The sequence below is a fragment of the Ostrea edulis genome, chromosome 9 (assembly GCF_947568905.1).
Source record: "Ostrea edulis chromosome 9, xbOstEdul1.1, whole genome shotgun sequence".
Lineage (NCBI taxonomy): Eukaryota > Metazoa > Mollusca > Bivalvia > Ostreida > Ostreidae > Ostrea > Ostrea edulis.
Genome location: NC_079172.1, coordinates 71,676,842 through 71,704,519, shown reverse-complemented (window position 1 = coordinate 71,704,519; position 27,678 = coordinate 71,676,842). Strand labels below are relative to the sequence as shown.

Sequence of the window (27,678 nt, the reverse complement as noted above, 5' to 3'; positions counted from 1 at the left end):
GTGTGGCACGATAAAGATTCCTCCCTGCTCAAATGCCAAGCGCTAAGCATAGACCAAAATTTTGGAGCCCTTCACCGGCAATGGTGACGTCTCCGTATGAGTGGAAGATTCTCTAGTGGGACGTTAAACAATTTACAATCAATCCACCGTACAATTGATCATGTTATATATAGTGATAAGGATAGCCCTGATAATGGAACTATATGTATGAGATCCCGCAATCGTGAAGCCTACGACTTTGAGCAACATATCCGTTCTTAGGTATAAAAAAACAACAACAACCCAGCTGTCGTACGAGAATCCAGTCAGTAACTGTATACTGTTATAAAATGAACAATTAGAGAGTAGCATATATCTAAATAAATATTATAAATAAATATTAGAATACCTCTACCAATATAGGGTTAGGTAATTCATTTAACATTTTTCCTTCCCTCTCTCGCACCATGGTAGCGCATTAAACTTGAATATCAATTTTTATGGTGAACATGAACTACATGGAATACATATACAAAATGAAAATACTGCACTTATTTTCCTTGAAGGAATATACGCTTATGAGTCAAACTTCCTTATTCTAAATTTTAACAACATACGATTTTTGATGCCGCTTAAGTGCTCATGTCCGGGGATTTTATTCATTATCTATCAAATGTTTGTAAACTATATGGTTAAAGGATGATGTAGTGACATATCGCACAAAATGGCGAACCTGTACACGCAGCTACTCAAGAGTCAAAAGGACCCTGCATCTGTGATACAGAAAGGTCAAAAGAGACCTACCTCAGACAAAATGGCGAACCTGTACACACAGATACCCAAGAGTCAAAAGGACCCTGCATATGTGATACAGAAAGGTCAAAAGAGACCTACCTCAGACACAATGGCGGGAAAGAAGTATAGAGAAATACACAGGTAGGGTTTGGAATGAAACAAGTTAACTAATAGAAGTTGCAAAGGTTCAGACTATGTGTCGACTTTTCTACATAAATTGTAATACCAACAATTTATTTCATCAAGCTACAAAGATATACATGTACCTTTGCGAAGATTGTGAATTTCTTAAACTTTTTTGTTATACATTTAATATAAAAGTCCTTCTTCTGTAATAAACGATTTGGGAAGAAATACCGAGAATTACACTTTAAATCCGCCAACATTTTGAGTGATTTCCAAGAAGTAAAAGATTTTGGGATTAGATAATTACCTCTTCTATTTTGGTTTTCACTAACAAATAATGTAAAACAGCAAATTTACCCCCCGAAACGCCATTTTTACACAGAAAGCTATGGAAAATAAACATTTCTTAAGATCTTCCTTCCTCAAGTGAACCAACAAAATTTACGTTGTGAATATCAATAACGAGCGGAATAAACAATGAAAGGCGAATACAACATGTGTGACGTTTCTCCGTCCTGAACGCAGTCATCTCGATTTCTCAGTCTTTTGTAGGCTGTGACGCATGCTTTAAAGTTTAACTTGAAGATGGCCCGGTCCTCTACTTTGAAAATCGTTTAACCCTACATTCCCTTGAGGTTGTATCGATTGGACATTCTAACTTTTAACTAACATTACATGTTTGGAATCCAGTAAATATACACGTAACAGGGTCTGATCGGTTTGATTGACACTGACAGGATACTAGGTGTTGATACTGACAGGATACTAGATGTTGACACTGACAGGATACTAGATGTTGACACTGACAGGATACTAGATGTTGACACTGACAGGATACTAGGTGTTGATACTGACAGGATACTAGATGTTGACACTGACAGGATACTAGATGTTGATACTGACAGGATACTAGATGTTGACACTGACAGGATACTAGATGTTGACACTGACAGGATACTAGATGTTGACACTGACAGGATACTAGATGTTGACACTGACAGGATACTAGGTGTTGACACTGACAGGATACTAGATGTTGACACTGACAGGATACTAGATGTTGACACTGACAGGATACTAGATGTTGACACTGACAGGATACTAGATGTTGATACTGACAGGATACTAGATGTTGATACTGACAGGATACTAGATGTTGACACTGACAGGATGCTAGATGTTGATTTAGTAAAGTACTGGTTTAGAGACCCACGGTCTTTGGATAAAACACGGTGTTGTCAGTTATGGCTGAAACTAATACCAAACATAAATAGTCGCGCCTACTATTCTACTCGCATTCGAATATTCATTGACGTCATATATAAAATATATTTCTTAATAAAATGTTACTTTGAACCCTTCTACACTACCATAGTTTTATAACTATAGGTACAAGTGTACGTTTATCGATGTAGTCATTATCATTTGACGTAAACTTGTCCATTGATTTGGGTAGATATATAGTTATTTTAAGCTCAAATGAAGGAAATGTAAAAGAAAAGGTTGAACATGTAGAACATTGATGAATTTTTCCATTTCTTTTCAATCCCGGATACCTCCAAGCAGGCCAGGTCTCATATTTGAGAACGTTTCGTTAAACGATCAAACGAAAATAATAATAACCAATTGTATCTGAATTAATTCTTTTTCTATTAATAATCTAGCATTCATATACTGTTCCTTTGGGATTAATCAATCAGAAATTCTCCGTGTTGTGTAACACTTTGTATTTTGTACTTTCGGTACAAACAGAAATGGCGCTAAAGGAAATGAAGAATTTTACATATCATGAGACTGGGGGATGTTTCCCATTGAGATGATTGATTAAATATGATGTGTCTTTGTAAAAGGGAAGCGATATCAAGTAGCGCACTCTCGGTAAGAGAGAAATGTCTCTCAAACAGCTTCTCTTTTCCATCACGTGACAGGATGTTAAGCAGTTTACAGCAGTGATTGCTGATTTCACATCACTAATGATGTATATACTAGTATAAGGATGAACATCGAGAACACCCTGCATATTTCTTTTGGTCAGTTTCAATAATTTTAGTCAGATACATTAGATAAATGCACTAATGCGTGTTTAAAAGGTGTTTTCGGAACGAGAAATCTCTGCCTGTGTATTTATAGGATATCGCCCTGACATTTATTTCCTGGTTTTCAATATTTCCGCTAGACGTGCTCCAGCCACCATGTAGATTTTTAAAAATTATTATTTCATTCGTGTTTTATTTCACGTATGTGCTCTCTTTTATACTTTTTTTTATAACATGAGTACCTGTTTTAGAACATTTAAAATATTACACACAGCTGTCAGCAAACCAGTTTAAAAACATCTTAATATAAAGACTTATGAAGTCTGTACTTCCGCCTGGGAAACGACATATAGCACACAACTCCATTGATTTTGAAGTTTGTCGTTGTCTTCTAAGAGGATACTGAACATTTATAGCAATAAATGCGTTGCATGTATATATTAATAAAATGGATGTGCTTAAAAATCATTTTTGGTCAAACAAACCTGCACGTCATTTTCTTCTTTCATTATGTTGCTTGCAAGACAAATACTGATTGGTTAACAACCTGGATGTAAATTTCCGTACACCCTTTTAAATCCTGGTGTATATGTAAATTAATAAAGTAACTTCACAATGCCATCCGTTTCTACACGGAAAGTTATTTTCTTTTGATGACTTAAAAACTCCTCTGGGTGTATGTAATAAAACACCTGCGGGTGTATGGAATAAAAACACCTCTGGGTGTATGGAATAAAGACACTTCTGGGTGTATGTAATGAAACACCTCTGGGTGTATGTAATGAAACACCTCTGGGTGTATGTAATAAAACACCTCTGGGTGTATGTAATAAAACACCTGTGGATGTATGTAATAAACACCTCTGGGTGTATGGAATAAATCTCGGCACACCTTTGTACTTTTTTCTTCCTATCCATTGATCGTTTGTGATTACTTTTCTCTCCTCCCACTTTTGTTTGATTTTTTATCAGTATCTATGATTGGTACCACCCTGACCAAACGGAGGAATCCGCCAAGACGTTCCTAGAGGAGTATCCTTATGACCCGATGGACCAGCAGGCACTTTTCTTGGTTCATCCGTACGGGAAACACAGAGATGACATCAAATACGTCATTTCCTGCAAGTATGGGATTCCAATACATTGAGCCGAGCTATGAATGTATACAACTTGTTACAATAATAATCATTTAAAAGAATCATAGGCGGACTAAATTGAAAATTGTATTAGAAATATCCATACATTTATCTGGCATAATCAAGCCTTAATCCCATTCATAACCATAATCTATACCCTTCCTATCTGAAGTTTATTTACAAAGATCAATATTAATTTAAGAAATAAATTTCATTTTTGAAAATACCCGAGTGTCACGCCGGTACATGTGTACTTTTCATGAAGCGCGTCACGACGACATACCTCTTGAAGCGCGTTACCGCTTCATGAAAATATGTCTCGCATGACGTTGCAAGTCATACCTTCACGTATTTTCAAAGGTACTCTGAATTTGAAATTAAGAATATACTGGAGTTTCTCATTGACAAGATTTTCGTAGTCTTTGGTGACCAGGTCTTTCAACAGTCTGTTGAAATTCCCATGGGCACAAATTCTGCTCATTTGTTACTTGACCTGGTTTTTTAATATTCTTATGAAGCAGAATTTTTTTTTAAAACTTCTACGTGAGAAGAAAAAATCTCTTGCTGTGGCCTTCAATTGGACATTTAGGAATATCAACGACGTTTTATCTATGAACAATAATTTTTATTCATATTCGATATATCCCTGTGAACTCGAAATAAAAGACACCAGAGTCGTCCACTTATGCTTCATATTTAGATATCTTATTGAAAATAGATATTAACGGCAAACAAACAACTCAACTTTATGACAAACGGGATGATTAACTTCCCATATTTATGTACATATGTACCATTATCACCTGCCTATGGTTTGCATATATCTAAACTGTTTCGATACGCAAGAGCTTGTTCTGCGTATGATCAGTTATTAAATCGAGGCAGGCTACTGACAAACAAGTTGCTGGAGCAAGGGTTTCAATAGTTCAGTTTAAAGTCAGCATTTTATATGGCCGTTATAACGATCTAGTTTGCCAATACAACCTATCATAGAGCCAAATGCTGTGTGACGTGTTGCGTACCGAATGTTAGGCCGTTCTTAGCACACTGATTTTGACTACGGATTCCGCCGTTTACCTGGTCAAGATATTGGGCTCACGGCTGGAGTGACCGGTCGGCAGAGAATGCTTACTCCTCTTAGGCACCTGATCCCACCTCTGGTGTGTCCAGGGGTCAGTGTTTCCCCAACTCTAAATGTTGTATTGCTTATAGGAGTTATGAAATTGATCACTGTTCGTTATCTTAACCTTTCAAGAAATGTGAACACTTTGCTTTTATCGCTGTATTCAAATGAAAAAACGTAGATACCGGAGTGTAATCAATCTCATGATTTCTATAAAGATTATCATAAAGATTACCAAATCAAGAGCTGGGAAACACGAGACCATGGACAGAGAAGTAAACATCCTCTGACGACCGGTCTTACACGTCGTGAACCCTATATTGTGATCAAGTAAACGGAGTAATCCGAAGTCAAAATTAGAATGTATAAAGAACGGTCTTGCATAATTGGTTATGGAACACGTCAGACAGCATTCGACCTAATAACAAGATGTATATTCAAATTAAAACGTTACATGTATAACGACTATAGGATTTGCGAAATGCTGACATGAGGAGGGAAAGAATACAAATGAATATATACAAAAAAGTTCCATGAACAGTTAAGATCTTATCTTGATTTATGATATGCAGGTGGAGAATGATGATATACCAATACCGCGTTCGGTACAAAGAGGAGGAAGGGGTTTATTCGGTCCGAAGCGCAAAAGCTAGCAACCTTCTCGATCTAGTAGAACAGTATCGCCTGGCAGCGGTGGGAAAAGACGGTATCACGTCCATCTATACCAAAGAGACCGCACTCTCTCACCTGATGTACCCCATACAATGGCCCCATAAATACAAGGACTGGTAAGGAACCTATCTAAACATCGTATATACAGTATGTTCTCTCCGGACCGGTCCATGTTATTTTTGTTCGAAGAATTTTCAAGACATTCGATCTAAACCCATTCGTATCTAGAAAGTAGATCGTAGTTTGAATGAAACTGACAGTACCACTCACTGGCAATGGCTGCAGAGGTAATTCCAATCACAAACTTTAAACACTTGTAACCGGAATCTGTTTAAGCAAGGACATGCAGTGTGCTCAATCTGTTCTGGACAGAATATAGCCGGGTCAGATATTGTTAATTAAGTGGGATAGCTTGACAGATGTGGTTAATACCACTTCAGAGACATGCCAAATTCACTAACATTATGTTGTTTTAGTATACTTGGTTCCGGTATAACAACTCAGATTGATTCTGATGGATTGGTTCAACACTTAAAGATGTATTAGTTTATTACTGTTCATTATATGTAGAATTAATAACAGATAACAAGTAAGGTTCCAATTTAAAGGTGGTCTGATTAACAAAAACTAAGATGTGCTTGTGAAACACTGACCAATGCTCTTTTAATTCCAAATTTCAGATCAAGATCATGGAATTAAAACTCTTAATATAAAAGGAAAGGTCTGATCACAAGACGTACATGTAGATATGGATTATTATTTTTTTTACGAGGGGTGCCTATTACGAAAGAAACTGTCCACTTAATGAAATATTTAAGTAATGAGATCTAAATCTAACAAAAATATGAAATGTTTTGTTATTCTAAGGATTGAATTAGATTTCAGATAATTAGATTTCAGTTAACAGTTTTGTTGAATTAGATTTCAGTTAACAGTTTTGTTGAATTAGATTTCAGTTAACAATTTTGATCCGCAGGTGTTACCACGGTTTGTTAGGACGAAATGAGGCCGAGGGAGTGCTACGAGAGAGCTTCCAGAAATCAAAACTGAACAGCCCCTTCCTGATTAGGGATAGTTATTCGGACCCCGGAAGACTGATCGTATCTAGCATGTTTGTGAAGAAATCGGATGAATCACACAAATTTGACCATAGGCTAATCAATTTCACGGTTAGAAATTCATAGTAAACTAATCATTGATAAGGAGCTTGATCAGAGTAGGTTCTCAGTGGCCCTTGCTTGTGTGCCCACAGCAGGTGTGGCACGAAAAGGGCACAGACGCTAAATTTTGAAGCCCTTCACCGACAATGGTGACTTTTATATATGCGTGTAAGATTGATTGTTTATTCCGAGAATATTTCACTCATATGGAAACGTCACCATTGTCGGTGACGGGCTGCAAAATTGAGGCTTATGCTAGGCGCTTATATCGTGCCACACCTGCTGTGACACGGAACCTCGATTTTTGCAGTGTCAAACGAAGGACCGCCCCATTTAGTCGCCTCTTACGACAAGCAAGGTACAAGTACTGAGGACCTATTCTTACCCGGGTCTCCACGGGACCATATCCGTGTAAGAATTAATAATATACACAACAAACAAACCTTTAGAAACTTGTTATTCAAATGAGCCTTTCCGAATATTGTGAACTTGATTTTAATTGAACCTTTTGTATGCTATGAAATACATTTATGTTCAATTCCAGTTATGCTTTAATACCTGCGGAAGGAGAAATAGTAGTACCTTTAAATTTTTACTTAAAACAGAAATACTTGAATAAATAGAGAAAAGTTAATGTTTTGTTGGATGTAGAATTTATTTTTCGAGTGAGAGAGGACCGTCACAATCTTTAGGTTCAGTTCCACAAAGTTAGACCCAGGGCCGTAGCAGTGAGGGATCTTTAACGTGCCAACGCCTGCCGCGACACGGAGCCCTCATTTTTTAAAGTCATAACCGAAACCCCCGCGATTATCACTTCTAAATGACGGGCTTTTGGTGAAGGAACAATCACTATTAAGTATGATGGAGTGGGGCAGTTGTATTCCGCACGTCAAGATTTTCCAGTAAAATTTTGCTGTGGTTATAAACACTCAATCGAGCTTAATTTACTTAATTAGAAACAGAGACAAAAATTACATTGTTAGACGATCTTTACTTTACATGTATATCTACAAGTCATAAATAAAAAGATCCAATATCAGAAAAATATAAGGTTGTGTGTGTGTGGGGGGGGGGGGGGGGGGGGGGGAGGGGGGGGGGCATGATCCATACCCCAAGTGCAAGCAGAGAAGAGTACGTATTAAACTACATGTAGGACTAGTGGTAAAATATCGAACCTGATACGTACTTTAAAAATTAAGAGATAAATTTTCTTCAGTATACAACTGGCCATTTCACGCGGCCCATAATACCCATAGTCCTCTGCGTCCGCTGCCATATACCACATACCACATGCCGTTTTGGAATAATGTAGTCCGCGATTACAGCGCGGCCTAATCACATAGCGCAATTAGTGCACACTTATTATCAGAGGTTTCCGCTTATAAAGAGGATAGATTATCTTATAGGAATGGAATTTGCAAGGTACAAAATTGGACTACATAGAGAAAAAAAGTTCAATACAACATTAAAGTTGGTCAAACTTCCACCAGAGTTCGTTTGTTCACAAACCAAACTCTTCCACTTGGGCATTATGGGATAGCGATTTCTTAGACCGCGTATACTGTGACGTCACTGTAGAATGACAAAAAAACCTAACGTCAAACGTAAACAACGTTCAAAACAAGAACGTAAACATCAAGTTCATTACTTTACACAATAATTTGAACAGAGTCTCCCTAGTTTTTAATGATCTTTTGATCATGTTATGTTTAAAATAAAATCCATACTTTTATATTAATGCTCTTAATATCAATATATTCAAACTTTTAACTGTGAACTACTTCTTTAGTGTTATTTGCCTGCGTGATAATCGCGGACTCACAATATACAAATCTGTATATTGTGCTGCGTCACAAAGGAGAGGTCTATTCGTAGGTGACGTAATGAGGCCTCGACGGGGAGTTTGTAAAGTTGGTTTGTGTGCAAACGACCTCTGGCGGAAGTTTGAACGCGGTCATGGGACTCGGAACTCACGGCTTCAGGTTACAAAACAAATGCTCTACTAATCAGCTACTGCGACCGGTATGCGCACATTATTGGTAATTCATTAACGTCCCTGAGGAAGAGACACATAAATAATATTGGATGCATGTTTTTTTATACCCCCGAACGAGTTCTGGGGGTATATAGGAATCATTCTGTCTGTCTGTATGTCTGTCCGTCCGTCCGTCTGTCTGTGCAGATTCGTGTCCGGGCCATAACTTCTTTGTTCTTTGACTTAGGCATACCATATTTGGCACACAGGTAGATCACCATGAGACTATGTGTCGAATACCTTCGTGACCTCTATATGACCTTGACCCTTGACCTCAAAATCAGAATTAAAGGTTGTTTTTTTTTTTACAATGGATACGTGTCCGGGCCATAACTTCTTTGTTCTTTGACATAGGCATACCATATTTGAAACATGAGTGTATCACAATGAAGCGATGTGTCGAGTACCTTCATGACCTCAATATGACCTTGAACTTTAACCTCAAGGTCAAAATTGATTATAGGGTTTTGACATAGTTATTGTAAAGCACCTTTGAGCGTACATAGTGTATGAAAAGGGTGCTATATAAATATGGTATTATTATTATTATTATAGTCATACCATAAGACATGGGTGTATCATCATGAGACTAGGTGTCATGTACATTCATGACCTTTTATGACCTTGACTTTTGATCTCAAGGTCAAAATTATAGGTTTATGCCATAGATTTGTGTTCTGACTATATCTGCATTTTCTTCTACAAACGCATACCATATTTTGACACTCAGGAAAGAGGTAATTTATACCTATTAACAACACCCTTTGGGAGATAGGGGTAAGCGGGGGGTATTCTTAGTGAGCATTGCTCACAGTACATCTTGGGTTTTTTCACGTTCTGTTATAATCTAGGATATCGCAAATCTTGGATTTAATGAACTCCAAGACCTGACGCAAAATCCGGGTTTGGTTTGGTTAATTTGTTTGTTTGAATGAATAATAAATAAAGGGAACGAAAAATAAATGATTAATCATTTTTGTGCATCCATAGTTGATTACATTCATATGGTATATCTTGGTCTAGGCATTTATTTCTTATATTTAGTAATTTACTCAGTGACTTGTTTTGTCGAGAAATACTTGTACAACATAGCAACCCGAGATAGGGAATACTCTCTGACACATGTTAAAATTCAGTTGAAACTGAGAGGAGTGTTTCCTATCTGGAGTCAAAATTGTAACATTTTGGGGACAATATGAACTACTATGTGAGGTGAAGATAACGAACAGTGATCAATCTCATAACTCCTATAAAGGTGAAGATAACGAACAGTGATCAATCTCATAACTCCTATAAAGGTGAAGATAACGAACAGTGATCAATCTCATAACTCCTATAAAGGTGAAGATAACGAACAGTGATCAATCTCATAACTCCTACAAGCAATACAAAATAGAGAGTTAGGCAAACACGGACCCCTGGACACACCAGAGGTGGGATCAGGTGCCTAGGAGGAGTAATCATCCCCTGTTGACTGGTCAAACCCCCGTGAGCCCTATATTCTGATCAGGTAAACGGAGTTATCCGCAGTCAAAATCAGTGTGCCAAGAACAGCGTAACAATCGGTATGAAACACGTCAGACAGCATTTGACCCAATGATAGGTTGTATTGACGAACTAGATCGTTATAACGACCATGGAATTTGCGAAATGCTGACTTCAATCGAGACTGTTGAAACCCCTGTACCATCAACTTGTTTGTCAGTAGCTTACCTCGATTTAAAAACTGACTATACCCAGAACAAGCTCTTGCATATCGAAGCAATTGAGATACAGTGAAACTTCTCCAAACGGGCCCCTCAGAAAACCGGTTGTCCCTGAATATCGGCCGATTTTCAAAGTCCCGGCAGACATCTTATCATTTCCTTACAAAGAAAGTCTTGCAAAACCAGTCACCCCTGAAAACCAGACATCGGCCACTTTTTAAAGTACATTTGTTAACAAACGTAATTATTAAAAGATAGATTAAGTTTCTTGGTTTCCATAGGCTTAAAATTCCAAAGAAATATTCAAATTACAATTTCATATTTATTACTGTACTTTTTAAAAAACATCAAAACAAATTTTTTAATGACATAAGCGATGAATGTAAACAGAGTTTTTATAGGTAAGAGGAATTCCAATAATAGGCCTCCGTGTTTTCTTTATGTATCCTGTTATAGATTTTCAGTTTAAAATTAGATGATATCAGCGAGAGTATTTCTTGTAATTCATAATTACCTTTAGGTACAAGCGGACTAATTTAATCTCCACCGATAATTGATCATAGATCACCAGATCAAAGTGAACAGTACCTACTTTGTGAATATTGAAATAAAACGTCTATAATTGCTAAATCCTCTAAAACGGCCGTTTTTTTCTACGAAGTTTCACTGTATATAAACACCATATGCAGATGATAATGGAATATTGTTACATAAATATGGGAAGTTGACGATGGAGAAGCTGAAATCACCCCGTTTGTCATACAGTTGAGTACATAATTTATGACACAATATATTGTAGGATAACACGTTTGAAGCCCTGACATGCAAGGGAGCCAATCTCCAGGCTCTGGCTAAGAGTATTGAAGAGAGGTACAGGCACCGCGGAGACTTGATGGACCTGAAGGTAAAATAACCGTTCTTAACAATATAAAATCAAATCCGACTCTCACGTGGTCTTACGCTAAGACAAGGTAAAATCACTTCTCTTAACAATATAAAATTTAATCCAACACTCACGTGGTCTTACGCTAAGACAAGGTAAAATCACTTCTCTTAACAATATAAAATTAAATCCGACCCTTATTATGTGGTCTTACGCTAAGACAAAATAAAATTGTAAACTGTTCTTCACAATATCAAATTAAATCTGACTCTCATTATGTGGTCTTACGTCAAGGACCAAATTAAGATTATATGCTTCTGGAGTCTTTTAGAGCAGTCTGAAATACAGACAAAATAATTTTAAACTAATTCGTTTACATTTACAAACCTCTACTGTTGGAAGTGGACGATATGGTATCTACAATATGAAAGGTGAAGATAACGAACAGTGATCAATCTCATAACTCCTATAAAGGTGACGATAACGAACAGAGATCAATCTCATAACTCCTATAAAGGTGAAGATAACGAACAGTGATCAATCTTATAACTTCTATAAAGGTGAAGATAACGAACAGTGATCAATCTCATAACTCCTATAAAGGTGAAAATAACGAACAGTGATCAATCTCATAACTCCTATAAAGGTGAAGATAACGAACAGTGATCAATCACACACAGAGACATTGTTTGTCGAAATGCACATCTGGTGCATCAAAATTGGTACCGTATATGTTTTACATATAGGAGCAAAGATTATCAGAGGGTGCCGATGCTTGTTCGTGCATCAGTTTGACAAACTATTTAGAATATCCTGTATACGTGTATATTCCCGTCTCAAACCTTGGGACATCACAACCTGGGCATCGTTTAAGTTAAACTTGTCATTGGTTCTAGAGAAGATGATCTGACAAAGGGTGAGGTCATTGAACCGTCGTTGTCTTCACGGATGATTTGTGAAAAGCTTACATGAAAATCACGTACTGTATTTGGATGGTAGTAACACAATATGAACAAGTTTACATGCGACAAAGAGGGCGAGAATTAGGACTGATTCTGATATTTTACTTGATAGTATTTATAAAAAATACAGAAAAATTGAGAAAAAACGTTTTTCATTGGTTTGTTCAATGGGGGTATGAAGGTCGCAAACGTTGCAGAAAAATTCGCACAACCATTTAACGCGGGTCATGCATTTGCGACCCTCATATCCCGTTAACAAACCAAAAAAGCAGTATAATTTTGTTCATATATCACCTTTCCGTCTGTAAACTATGAGACCAGTTTTATTTACAGGTGACATATCGAGAAGGAGTCCATGGCGTGGATACGGGTCAGTACGGGACATTTGATATACATGCCCCATGATACAAAAATCTAATTAGGCTTGCTTCTTCTATACTGCAGCTCACTAAGTGACTGATTGTTAAAAAGATCACGGAATCGTCTCTCTTTTCTATAGATCACAGGAAAATATTAATTTTGCCGTCAATTGTTAAAATATGGTATTGGTTTATGCATTCTATGTCTTGATTTTCATTGAACATATCACCGCCGCGGTGGCTTAGAGGTTAGAGCGTTCACCCCGCATGCGGAAGGCCCGGGGTTCGAATCCCGGCCGCGACACACCTAAGTCGTTAAAACAGGTAGTGACAGTTCCATCGCCAAACGCTCGGCATCAGGTGTGAATGTCACGGGTCCTCGGAGATGACATTAAAAACGGATGACCCGTGTCACAGTAGGTGTGACACGCTAAAGAACCCTCAATGCTTAATGGCCGTAAGCGAGCATAGGCCTGAATTTGAAGTCCTTCACCGGTGTTGGTGACGTCTCCGTTTGAGTGAAAAATTCTCGAGTGAGACGTTAAGCAAGATACAATGAATCAATCATTGAACATATCCATTTTTACGCCCTTTTTCTGTACCACAGAAAAAAATTGTTTAGTACAAGTTCGCATTTCAGATGGATTAGTCTGTCCGTGTGTCAGTCCATGGCCATGTTTTATAAACTTTTTTCCGTAATCGATGGATGTATAGCGTTGAAGTTTGGTCACAATTTCTTCATTAGGTAGCATAATAGTGAGTTTGTAATTCAGCTGGATTTGTGCTCTATGACCTACTTTAGGGCTAAAAGTAGGTCAAACAGTTTTATCGGACTGTTTTCATTACAATAGCAGACATTGCTCTGAAATTTAGTCCCAAGCTACCTCTCAAAGGTATGCAAGTTCAGTTTGCCTTTCAGCTAGATTGGTGAACGCACCATGACCTACTTTAAGGCTAAAAGTTGGTCTAACAGTTTTCAGACATTCATTTTTTTTCGTGAAAACAGATTTTCTCTGAAATGTAGTCACAACCTTCCTATCAGAAATATACATATTCAGTTTGCATTTCAGCTTATTTGTGCACCGTGTCCTACTTTAGGACTAAAAGTACATGTAGGTCAAATAGTTTCAGAACTGTTTTGTTTCCTTATTGATACAGATATTGCACTGATATCATGATCCTGTTCTTGTTATTTTCCTATATCCATTGTACATATATCTGCATGTAGAATTTCAACCCCTATTCAGATTCCCGTGGAGATCCGGGTTAGAATAGGTCCTCAGTACCCCCTTGCTTGTCGTAAGAGGCGACTAGATGGGCGGTCCTTCGGATGAGACTGCAAAAACCGAGGCCACGTGTCACAGCAGGTTTGGCACGATAAAGATCCCTCCCTGCTCAAAGGCCATAAGCGCCTAGCATAGACCTAAATTTTGCAGCCCTTTACCGGCAATGTTCACCATATGAGTGAAATATTGTCGAGAGTCCGGGACGTTAAACAATATACAATCAATCAATTTCCTATTGAGGACCTACCCTATCCAAATGACAATGATTTGAACAAACTTGAATTTTCTAAGCAAGGAACCTTTTTTGGTAAATTTTCACTTTTCTGGCCGAATGTTTTTTTTTAATTACCCATCCTCTTTTTTTTTTTTTTTTAGGTTTGTTTGATTATCTACTCCGTTGAAGGAAGCATGGCCCTGTACTTAAGCAAACTTGATTCCTCTTTGCCCAAGGATTGATTGATTAAATATTCTTTAACGTCCCTCTTGAGAATCTTTCACTCATATGGAGACGTCACCATTGTCGGTGAAGGGCTGCAAACTTCGGTCTATGCTCGGCGCTTACACCTCTAAGAAGGGAGGGATCTTTATCGTGCCACTCCTGCTGTGACACGGGGGGTTCAAGCCCAGTATTCCGACGGTCCGATAGTCCGACGGTCAGATAGTCCGACGGGCCGGTAGTCCGATAGTCCGACGGTTCAATATTCCGACGGTCCGATAGTCCGACATGTTGACCATCACCAAAAATTTTAATTAAGAGAGTTAAAATTTATTCATGTCAGGCATTATTTTATGGAAATTACCAAAATCCGCCAAAATCGACACGGCCTGATTATAAATCAGACAATCAATTTCTGACCAAAATCAATCAAGTTTGAACTTACGGCGGCGTAGAAAGGCCATATATAAATATATTATTCGTTAGGACGAATTAGCTATTTGTTCGGACGAAATAGAAAATTGTTCGGACAAATTAGCAATTTGTTGGGACGAATTAGCTATTTGTTCGGACATATTAGTAATTGGTTTGGACAAATTAGTAATTTGTTCGGACGAATTAGCTATTTGTTCGGACAAATTAGTAATTGGTTCTGAAAAATTAGCAATTTGTTCGGACGAATTTGTTATTAGCTATAAGGCAACGCCAATGCCGTAGTCAAACATATTAAAGTGTTGGTAGGGGAGTACAAAACTTAGATTGGGGCACATGCTAAAATGGGATTCAATTTTCCATATAAACGTCATGAAGATGGCGACGGTAACCTACATAATCACCCCAACCCCTGAAATAACAAGCTAAAAATGGCAGGAATCCCTACACCCTGCTAAGTCTTAAAAGTTTGAAGTAGGCCTCAAGCCCCCCCCCCCCCCCCCCCCCCCCCCCCCCCCCCCCATCCCCGGGCAAAAGTTTATTAAATGAAAATTTTCTGTATAACGGGCCATAATTCAATCAATAAGGAAATCAATTTTTGTATGGGACGACAATAATGCAATTATGCGCCAATCAGAGCCTATCTAAGTTTTTCAACGCAAATCTGTATATCCGAATTTTATACCAATTTTATGGTATACCTTTCTTTATAACAAATAACAATTTTTGAACAGAAACTTTCTTTATAGCAAATAACAATTTTAGAACAGAAATTTATTGCACTAGAATTAAGGGGAGGATGTTATCAAACAACATTTGATATAAAGATAAGGATCTCGTTTGGGGTTCCAGAAGTGTAAGGAGGGGGCACATACATACTCTTGTCCCCACTCCCTACTTTTGAAAGTGTTAAGGGGACCCGAGCAGGCGTGTGGCCTCGTTTTTGAAAGGGGGAAGCTGGGGGCCAGCGAAAAAGGATTGGGGGGGGGGGGGGCAGCCGAACCAAAAAGAGTTTTAACATGTAAAAAAGAAGAAAGGGAAATTTTTTAAAATGTGGGAAAGCGATCAGCCCCCCTACTCTCTGTTACTACGTCCCTGACGAGTATCCACTGTCAGCCTTCCCTACAAGCCTATAAATATCGGCATATATATGATGAAAATGTTCCTTAAATTCAGCATACATACATACAGACAGACAGACACACAGCGAGTATGAATGAATGAACCCACGGGTGATGGAGAAAGAAACGAAGCGTAATCAACCGTGGGCTTCCGACGATGCCGAACTATATGCATGTAGATGTAGGTGGGTACCTGTAAAGTGCGAAACGAAACGAAATATACCGAAACGAAACGAAACAAATTGTATAACCGAACTCTTTTATTAGAAATTTTATCTTGGGCCCCTGTGAAAATTACCACATATAAATAAAATTCGCCTCGCCTTTGATGTAGGCTTTCAGCTTGACTGATATGCAGTTTTAAAAGCTGGAAAGGGGGGGGGGGGAGGTGGTAAGTAAGCAAAATGTACATATCCGAAGTTGATTAGATACCATGTGCAATTAGTTTCAGATCCATAAATTTCAGAACGGAGAGTTACAGTCTCAGAGGTCTGGCGAAACACACTAAACAAGGGGTGGGGTCGCTGGCGTTGGATCCGCCTTTGGGCATAGATACATTGTTTTAAGAAACTGATGTCTGAGAAAGTTGAAAGCAGGAAGAGCTCTTAACCTTTTATTTTATCTCTAACTGCTGAGGTGCGAGTACTTTCAATAATGGAAAAAGTTACATAGTATACCATATTATATGAATGCAATTAGGTAAGATATATATATGTACATGTGCTATTAAAAATTACTATTGATATGTAGTGAGTCTAAATATAACTCTATACATTTGTGGTGTTGCTAAGACAGGGAATTGAAAACGGGACGGAAAACAGAATTTTGTATGCAATAATATCAGGAGGAGGTCAGCATTTTGTAAACTCAAAAGGCTTATGGACAAGGGAAGCAGAAATTACAAAGAGAACGGGAAGACATACTCAGAATCCACCGTTTGATATACTACATACAAATACACAATATCCACATGTATACATAGATTTGTCTTTAGAGCAAAACATACTGAAACGTGTATTTATGCCGAATTTTAACCCTCTGTTCTAAAATTTATGGATCCGAAACTAATTGCACATGGTATTCAATCAACTTCGGATATGAACTTTGTGCTTACTCACCCTCTTCCAACTTTTAAAACTTCGTATCTGTCAAGCCGAAAGCTTACATCAATGGGAAGGCGAATTTTATTCATATGTGGTAACTTTAATAGGGGCTTAAGATACCATTTTTAATTATTATAATTAATAGAGTTCGGTTACACAGCATTGTTAATTATTTAATTAAAAGAGTTCGGTTATACAGCATTATTAATTATTATAATTGATAGAGTTCGGTTATACAATCTGTTTCGTCTCGTTTCGGTGGGTTACGTTTCGGTAGATCTCGTTTCGTTTCGTTTCGCACTTTACAGGTACCCGATGTAGGTTGAACCCGTTCAAAGTTTTCCCACAGTGCGACGTTTTGCTATTGTGACGTAAAAAATCGCTCTGGCACACGGCACTTAATCCTGTTTTCTGCTGTTACATAGCGATCTCTTATATGTGTCCACAAATTAACGGACTATCGGAGTGTCGGACTATCGGACCGTCGAACTATCGGAGTGTCGGACTACCAGACCGTCGGACTATCGGACCGTCGGACTACCGGACCGTCGGACTATCGGACCGTCGGAATACTGGGCGGTCACCGACACGGGGCCCCGGTTATTGTAATCTCATCCGAAGGACTGTCCCATTTAGTCGCCTCTTACGACAAGCAAGGGATACCGGGACTTATTCTAACCCGGATCCACACGAGATTTTTACCCAAGGATGATTTGTACCATGTTTGATTGAACTTGTGAATGTACGATCAGAAAAACTGATCTGGGAGCTCTTACAGCTCAAGTGAGGTAAAGCAATGCCTCTTAAGTTGAATATTTGGTGAGAAATATACACTAAATATCCAAGGCATTGAACATGTTAAACAACGCACAGGGTGGGCGGAAGTCCAGCATCCACAATCACTTGTATTCTGAAACCAAAGTGTGGGGTTTTATGAGGTTCAGCATTTCTCTAAGGCATGCCATGTGTACTTTTTTCTGCTTCCTTTTGCGTTTTTGTTTTTTGAATTGTGAAAACTTAAAGCAATTCAAGCTGTAACTGACGGTATTTTTTCAACTATCCAATCATGCATTAAATAGCACCTATCGCTATAACTATTATAATCCCCAAGATCTGAAGAAAAAATCAGCAAAATAAACAAGGGAATATTGTTTGAGAGCATACCTACAATGAAGGTTTCATATAAACCGCCATTGTGTCGTATACAAGGACATGGGAACGAGGATTGCCGAACATAATCGGGTTGCTGAGGCTGAGGTTAGATATATAAAGACAGAAACTGACGTGAGTAACTACACCTGTCGTTTGTTTAATTTTAGGTGATGCAAGAAAATCTAACAGACTGATATATATTAGTATTTCATAATGTAGGATGACAGTTTTCATAAGCTTTATCTTTTACGTGCAAAATTTCTATCAAAAACTGAAAACACATTGAAATTTATGGATGACCTTGACCTTTGACATTGTTAGGTCATTGATTTAAAACCGAAAACTGAAACCCTTGCTAATTATCTTGAATAGTATCAAAGATGATAATGTTGAAACATTTTAAAGCATCACAAAGGGGAAATAAATGTATCGATTGATTGATTGATTGATGTTTTCCCTCACACTCAACAATTTTTCAGTTATCTGGTAGCGCCCAGTTTTTATTGGTGGAAGAGAGACCCCAGATACAATGTACCTGGAAAGAGACCACCGACCTTCCGAAAGTAAACTGGGAATTTTTCTCACTTACTGGCGCGACCGGGATTCGAACTGGCGCCGACAGAGGTGAGAGACCGTGCGATTTTGAGCGCGATGCTCTAACCACTCGACCACAATGTGTCGAAATGGATATAAAGGTCTATTTGTGGATAAATAACATGTGTTGCACTTGAAAATATTCTAGAATTCTTGGAAAATTAATAAAATATTATTTTTAATGATGACTTTGACCTTGACCTTAATTTTAAGGTTAAAAATTATGGAACTTAATGTAAGTGGTTCCGTGTCTCTATATTAATGTAAAAGCTATAGGCTTAAATAATGATATTGGAGACTTTAAGGGTCCCTGGATCTCTACGATTAGTCTCTCGCCGCAAGAGTGTTTTAATATGAATTCATCAGCGAAGTTCTTGTGACTTTCGGTGTAGAAGAAGTAGTGCTAACAAGCTTTTTCAATAATAACTATAAGATGAACTATAATGTCTTTCGATGGGTCTTAAGACAAAACTTTTTTTGACGGCAGGAAAATAATACACAGAATAACAATAGGTACATAATGGTGGAAAGCCCTAAATAGGTATTTCATATACGAATATGTAATCAAAATATATTATACAGGTGACCTATCCTTCTCTGGCGATGAAAAATATACTTAATAGCAATTAAATGTTATCTAAAATGAGAGCAATAACCTTAATCTGTCAACATTAACTATAGTGAATAGGGAAATAATCTTCGATATAAAAACGTGAAAGTTTAATAATGTTTGCTTCACAAAGTATTCTTATTTTTACATTTAATGGAAACTCATATTCATCTGACCAATTGACTGAGATATTAAACATGTCTAAAACTGAAGCATGGTTTTGAAGAATTTCATCTTTTGAAAGGGCAGTTGGAGTTTAAGTACGATTACCTAAAAATGGAGGTATTGCCAAGTTCGTTTAAAATACAGTTGTAATAATGAGCCTTACAAACAAAGACAATGTTGTTACAAGCTTTGTCAGCTGGAATCAAAACATATTCCTCATATAACGTATCTAATTCTTTTTATCACTGATTTACTAAACAAAGAAGGATAAATGGTACGTATTTTTGCTTTGATGTGTCTAATGCGGGATTTTAATATTCCTCTTACACTTTCAATCCATTCTGACAATGTATCAAGTTTTTACATATTTAGCCCATCATCTGGCATGACAGAATTCTTAATAGAGATGAAGTTGTGTCGCCAATTGGAAGACCGAGGTAAATATGTATTTAAAAAAGATGACTAATTGCTATTTTACGAACAGATGTTTTAGAGCACCATCTCCCACCTAGCATAAAAAAGATGGACGAATCGGCTATAAAGATATTTCGCGAGGCACTGGAAGAGGGACACGAAAATTACCATCACGTGCGGGTAATGGTTGTTGGTCATCACGGGGCGGGAAAATCCAGTCTTACGAAACGCCTGCTGAGAGAAAAATATAACGAAGTTCGAAGTACTGATGGAGTGGAAATTTACACCAAACAAGGCCGCTTTCAGCTCAACGACCACAAGTGGATAAAATATGACGGGAAACAGGGTAAATAAATATTCATTGCGGACTAGATTTCGTCATTCCATTGAAAATGTATCATAATACAAAATTTGCTGTATAGTATTGAATAAAATTTGGAAGCTAGTTAAATCGTTTGTTTTCAGAGTACGAAATCGACACACGAGAAAGAATTGCAAGGTATCTAACACAAAGATTTCCACAAGGGGTTCCGACGTACCTGTCATTAAGAGAGGTTTCCCAACTCCGTTGTGATGAAAAGGAGAATACATCACATTATGCAATGAATGTTGAAATTCCCTCGATTTCAAAACAAGAGAGTTACACAAAACGGCCCCCAAAGATATCCATGTTAACTAGAGGACCGACTGATAAATTACAAGTGTCATCTCCAAAGGCCCCACCAAAGGCTTACCCAGATCCACGAGTGTCTACTAGTCGGAGAATGTCATCTGAGAGTGAAGATGATGATGAAATCGAGGAAAATATTTACAATAATAATTTTACCAGAGTTATCCTTGACCTGAAAAGTAAATTCTCCCCATCCAGTGAAAATCCCAAATCTCCAGATTATGATGATATGAAAGGGAGTGATTATGAACCTGGTGACAATGAAGACACTGTGGAGAGACAGCATTCTTTTGACTTTGCCAATGATGATAAAGAACAAGCACTAAAAGAGGAGTTGGGGGAGGTATGTACAAATTGTTTAGTTGCTTTCATTTGTCTGTATACAAACTTGAAGATTGTTTATGAATATATCCCTTTTTATAACAGCTACTGCATATGTCTTCGAAGTTTCTTCAAAACGAGACGGGTTGTGTTACATTTTGGGACTTTGCGGGACAGACGGTATTTCAGACCACTCACCAAGCGTTTATGTCTTCCAAAGCTGTTTATCTGTTGGTGACAGACGTCTCACGGCCGATGACTGACATCATCACTGATGACGATGACTGCCAAAGTAACTCTGCACAAAAGTCCGTAGGTGGTGAGTTGTGTACAGGATTTGCGTCTCCTGTTTCATTACCAACAGCGAGTCATATAATAACTTATCTTCACTAGTCCAAAGCCGTAAATGACAGTGAACATCAAAACAGAAATTTGAAATTAAATGCTTTAAATATTTATCATGCCGGACTGATGTTTTCTAAGTTGGTGTGAACTTAAAATTGTCATTCAAATCACAGTCCATTGAAAATCGAAGATTGTCGCTATGTGTAGCATTTTCAGCTGTTTGATCGCATATTATTAATTCGAAAATCTGGACTTTCAATCACTACACGGCTTCGTTCTAGTATAAAATGTAATATAGATATACCGAGAATGTTGTATTAATTTTATTCCTTTCATTGCAGATTTTCTCAAATTTTGGTTGAATACGATCCATACATATTGCTCAGAGTCACAACGAGGTTCCCCAAAGGTTCTCGTCGTGTCTACACACAAGGATAAGACAGAGGTATATACGCCAAATATGTGCTCACTATATAATTGCTTTTAGATTTTTATATAAACATTTTGTAAATTCGTGTGACTGTAAACAATCATTTTACTTAGAATGCTGAGAGAGAAACGGAAGAACACCACAGAGACATAAAGAGGGTGGTGAAAAAGAAAATGCTTTCACCTCACTTGGTTCCCGAAATGTTCTGTGTGGACTGTAATGACCCCGATGATGAGGTTTTTGACGAAATACGATCCAAAATACTAGAAATAGCCGAGAAAGAAAACATTCTCTCCCAGCAAATTCCAACCAGCTGGATCTACCTGGAGCAAAAGATCACGGATCTTCGAAGAGAGGGAAAGAAGGTATTGAACATCTCGGAGATGAAAAAGTTGAACAAATTTTGTGTTCTGCACTTGAAGGATGAGAAAGAAATTAAAGTCTTCTTGCAATTTCATCATGCTATTGGCAACATATTGTATTACAACGAAAAGGGTTTAGATGACATCATTATCTTAAATCCCCAATGGCTAGTAGATGCCTTCAAATGCTTGATTACATCTGACAAATTCCTTGGAATATCTCAATCAGACTCACTCCTCCGCGAAATGAAGGAAAATGGACATTTAAGCAATGAAATGATTGAAACATTATGGAGTGAAAAAGAAGACAATTCCTACTTAGAGAATAAAGAACATATCATCAAGATTCTGGAAAGGATGGATATCATTTCACGACCTAGGCGTTATCTACAGGGCGGGGAGACGGTCCAAGAGACGTGTACATTTCTTGTTCCATGCATGATGAATTCGGATTCATCTAATGTTAGAGGCAAGTGGTTAACGTCTACCAATAACATGCCAGCCCTAGGGTTCCACTTCAAAGACGAATTCATGCCACCAGCCGTGTTTTACCGTTTGTTGGCAGCATGCATGGCGAAATTCCCAGCTGTAGAACAGAACGACATTCCACTGGTGTTCGCCGACACTGCGGTCTTCCGACTTGATAAACTAAACTTTTTACTGCTTACTCACGACGAATTTCTAATTCGGGCCAGGGTATTAACATTTCCTAGCGGCGCAAGACAAGGGTCTTCGATCCACTACACCATCAAAAAGTTTTTGGAGGAAAGTTTGACAATCATCCTAGAGATATATACTAGCTGTACTGCCTGTCCGGACCACAAACTCACAAAAAAGTGTGCGGATTGCAAAAAGTGCAATGCAAACTTTCCCTTCCGAATTGTTGTTCAGTGCAGCTATTGCTCATCTCCTGACAAGACTTATAAAGGACTACACCAGTGGGAAGACTTGGAATCAAACGAAAGTGTAGTTTGCGCCGACCATGATGACGAGGTCCACATCATTGAATCCGATGACATTCTTAGTTATTGGGCTTGTCCGAAAGTATGTTTCAATCTTTTCAGTAACGTTCGTGAAATATTATGACCATTCCAGTGTATTTCTAATATATGTTTTAATTTTTTTTTCTGGATTTTAGGTAGTTGATGCTGACAAAGCTGATAACTTGTCGATGTCATTAAAGAGTGAGTATATACATATTTAGCAATTCATTAATAATTTTAAAATGAGAAATTGACAAAGAAAGCTGTGTTTAATTTAGGATCCGAATCTGTGCTAGAGAAACCATTGTCATATAGAACCCTGGGGCGTCTGGCAAGACGAATTTCTGGCTGCTGGGATCAAGTAGCTTATAGCCTCGGCCTTGATAACAACTTTGTGGAGACAGCGAAAATAAACTTTCCTCACCTGGCTTCTGATCGCTGCTTTCATGTGTTAAGATCGTGGTTTGACAAATCTCCGAAGGAGAAGAGAAAATTGAAGACACTATATGATGTGTTTGCAAATGTGGATGTTGATCGAGAAAGCTTGACTATGGTAAATACTAAATAGTAATGGTAGACAAAGTATAAAGCCGTTATTTCAACACATTAGAACGACTTGCTTGAATACTAGTGAGTGAACAAGAAACATGCTAACTTTAAGTTCCTTTGTTTTCAGTTGGACACAGTGGAAATTAAATGGGAGGGTAAGTCAATTTAGAGTCATACTTTTGTTCAGAATTTGAACGAACCGGGAAACGATGCAAGTGTCCCAATAATGAAATGAATTGTAAAAATACTCCCTTGTATCTTTTAGAGAATAAGTATCTCAATCAGCGTGTATCAAAACGGGGTATAGACATCATTTGCAACAGACTGGGCAAAAAGAGCTACCAGCTCGCCATTGAGTTGGGGTTAACACCCGAGGAAACCGAACGCATACAGATGGATTTCCGAACATCCATTGACCGCAGCCGAGAGTATATCATCAAATGGCGCCAAAAAGTAGAAAGGCCAACGTACCAAGATCTACTTCAGGCTTTAGCCGCGGTAGACGTTGACTACAGTGATGTGCTGACGCTTATCTATTGAGCTTCGAATGTCAATTGACTTATATTGATGTTCGAATCATATGACAATAGATGAATTAAAAATATATGTACAGATTTCCATTTCATGCTGTATACAAATTCAAAATGGCTTACCTAGGAAATGAACGATACTCCACATCTACGACAGTTAAGATTTTGAGAATTTCCGAATTTGAAGGAATAAAGTGACACCTCTTATTAACAATGCAAAATCGAGCTTCTAAAGATCTTAAATTGAAGTTCAAATTATATAGAAATGTTTTGCTATCTAAATTATTTAGCAACCAAGTCTACGAATTACATTCCAAGCAATTACTGACAACATACTAAATAATACCAATGCATTTAATAGACATTTTACGACATCATCTAGCAGTTTGTAGTCTAAAGTACCAAGGCAAAGATTCGATCCAGAAAAATTACAACAGTGCACAAATTCAAAATTTAATGAAAACATGTTCAGTATTTGTTTGCATCTGCGAATCTGATAGTATTGTCAGTGACATGTTGAACGCACTAGATATACATGTACAAAAGTCAGCTGGTATATATCTTATTGAACCCCATCTTCTAAAAGTGTCTGCAAACATTCTTTCTGAATAATTCTATGTTCGTTATAACGATCTAGTTTGCCAATACAACCTATCATCGGATCAAATGCTGCCTGACGTGCTTCTTGCTGATCATTAGGCCGTTCTTGGCACACTGATTTTGACTACGGATAACTCCGTTTACCTGATCAAGATATATGGCTCACTGCGGATGTGACCGGTCGACAGGGGATGCTAACTCCTCCTAGGCACCTGATCCCACCTCTGGTATATCCAGGGGTCCGTGTTTGCCCAACTCTATTTTGTATTGCTTATAGGAGTTATAAGATTGATCACTGTTCGTTATCTCGCCTTTCTGAACAAATAACTCACCTTAAACGTACGTTCCCCTTAAAACATGTTAAAGCTATGTTCAAGACGCAGGAGAACGCCGATCAAGGCAGTGATGTACATTGCGTTGTATTCCAATTTGTGTGAAATTGAAAATTCGGGTTTACAAAACCAAATGTCTTGAATGTGAAAAAACAAAATGGACACAACAAAGAAAATCATGTCTAAAAAATACAGATCTCTGGACAAATGCTTCATAGTGACGAAGTTACACATGTAACGTTGAAGAACTGTATGGTGTTCAAATTGATCAATCACTTCATTCTCATTCTCACATAAGTTCGGTTTGTATAAGATTAAGAATTGTTCCTATCGCTTATATAATGTATATATATTTTGCCAACTATTAATTACTGTCTGCTTAAAGAAACTCATTAGAAGTAGCCGTGATGATCCTTATATATCTCCCTTTAGGAACAGTTTTTATCCTTTGGCGTACCCTGCATAGTTTTGTTGTATTTGTATTGATTTCTTATCTCCCTCTTCATATTCACAATTTATTGTATAACATCACTTGTAGATGTATGAATATATATGTATAGTTTTATTTTTATGGATTCGTTGCAGGGTATGTGGAGACGCATTCCCTTATTTTCTCCCGAGTCATTATTTATTACGTCACGAGCGGAGCCATTTTTAAAAAAAAATAAATATATGTTCTTTTACAAATTATATCTGAAAATATAAAAACCAAAAGATGGATTTTTAAAAAAAAGTTTACTTTACAAAGCGGTTAAGTACATGTATATAGATCTATCGAAGCCATTTTGTATCCCATCTATATTTTGCAGGGTATATGAACTCATGCTCCCGTCTTCTCGTCCAATCCAATTCTTAGATTTTCCCTGAAGTAGAAGATATATAGATAAAGTAGTGATTTGTGCAATGTGTTTTCTAATATTTTGAATTACATGTAATTTAAATAGAAGACCCCGAGAAAGAAAAGTGTAATGCACTAATCGTGTCTATAAATTATCATTATAATTACATTATATATTCTACACGTATATGCTCAAGTATTATAGAAACTGTTCTTTATTGTTTAAATACATTTTGAAGATAGATACCAATGTATTATTGAGGAAGGTTATATGAATGATAGTTCTACACGCATGGTATTATATATACATATATAATTTAATTATTATTGCATCCTTGTCTCTGACTGGTTAATTTGAATTATGGAACTCAGGTTATTTTTGTACATCCTGGTTTGGTGTGGGGACACGCACCCCTTGACAACCAGCAGCCAAACTACTTTTCTGTATTTCTAAAACAAAACATCTGCACTAACACAATACAATAGGAAAATACAAATAAGATGTTTCCTTTATTACCCTGTATCATTCATCAAATTTATTATATAAGCATGGTAAACATGTAAGTATTTTTGTGTTTGTGTGATTGTTGTCGTCTGCTACATGTAGACAAGCAAAATGGAAGCAAATGTTGACCTGGGCTATGGTTTCCCAGATCACCTCAGTCTGTAAACCAGTTGCAGATAATGATCATGATGGTGAAAATGGCTTGAATGTTTTCCAGTATCTCTGTTAAGATGAAATGATAATGGATGGGGTATCTGAAATAGTATTACAAGATGCATATGCATCAGTTTCAACTCGTGCAGTAGGCATGAAAGTGAAGGTAGCTTTTAAAAAAGAAAACGCAGGACATTTTTGTGTTCCACAACCATGTAAAACTGAAAAAGAGATTTAAAACTGTTTCTGAGAGGGAACTGCGGGGCGCAAAATGTCGTTGCACATCTGGTGTATTTATAAATATTGATATAGTGATTGATTTTTTTTCTTTTCTTTTAATTATGTATATTTATTGATTTAAATTCAGATACCTGTGGTACAATAAATTCTATACATACGAAATTCATATATCATTGCAAAATTACACGCGATGTGACGTCATAAATCTGAGGTTGTCAAAAGTTAGAATTGCTACATCCTTAGTTGAGATCGATGACATTGAGTTTTTAGAATTTTTAAAATCATTTGGATGACATTACGTTATCTCAAATGTGCATGGTAATGAACACTGGACAAAAACCCCACAGATGAGGGATTGGACACAGTGAATGCATTGCAGGATTTAGTGACGTACAACAGTTTTGCAGTTGAGAATCATTTCATGCATTTAATAGATTATATTGATGTATGTTGATTGAACACATCGGTTATGTTTAATTTACTTCTATGTAGCATTTCTTAAATCCTCATCTTTGAATAAATGTTACAAAATTAT

General features: G+C 37.4%; 1 protein-coding gene and 1 non-coding gene across 3 annotated transcripts; both read left to right on the top strand.

Moving 5' to 3' along the window:
- Nucleotides 1-567: 567 nt before the first annotated feature.
- Nucleotides 568-27,678, top strand: LOC125658133 (uncharacterized). 2 transcript variants are annotated; one of them, XM_048889271.2, is made up of 15 exons: nucleotides 568-915; nucleotides 3,909-4,061; nucleotides 5,768-5,983; nucleotides 6,844-7,036; nucleotides 11,568-11,672; nucleotides 12,947-12,983; nucleotides 20,356-20,631; nucleotides 20,751-21,298; nucleotides 21,382-21,595; nucleotides 21,963-22,066; nucleotides 22,165-23,457; nucleotides 23,552-23,597; nucleotides 23,675-23,949; nucleotides 24,073-24,100; nucleotides 24,211-27,678. In XM_048889271.2, exons 1-15 carry the CDS (start codon nucleotides 704-706, stop codon nucleotides 24,483-24,485), a joined length of 3,975 nt encoding a protein of 1,324 aa, XP_048745228.2. In that variant the 5' UTR covers nucleotides 568-703; the 3' UTR covers nucleotides 24,486-27,678. The 2 variants fall into 2 exon arrangements, with proteins under 2 accessions (XP_048745228.2, XP_056006520.1); XM_056150545.1 differs by lacking the exon at nucleotides 568-915 and having other exon boundaries at nucleotides 3,918-4,057.
- Trnaa-cgc (transfer RNA alanine (anticodon CGC)) lies at nucleotides 13,204-13,276 on the top strand. Its single transcript has one exon. It is a non-coding gene; the product is annotated as a tRNA-Ala (tRNA).

What these genes read in the sequence shown, in the direction of transcription:
- LOC125658133 (XM_048889271.2), top strand. Translation starts at nt 704, where the DNA reads ATGGCGAACCTGTACACGCAGCTACTCAAGAGTCAAAAGGACCCTGCA. An exon ending in AAGTATAGAGAAATACACAG is followed by an intron (nt 916 to 3,908) that starts GTAGGGTTTGGA and finishes ATTTTTTATCAG; the next exon opens with TATCTATGATTGGTACCACC. An exon ending in GAGACTTGATGGACCTGAAG is followed by an intron (nt 11,673 to 12,946) that starts GTAAAATAACCG and finishes TTTTATTTACAG; the next exon opens with GTGACATATCGAGAAGGAGT.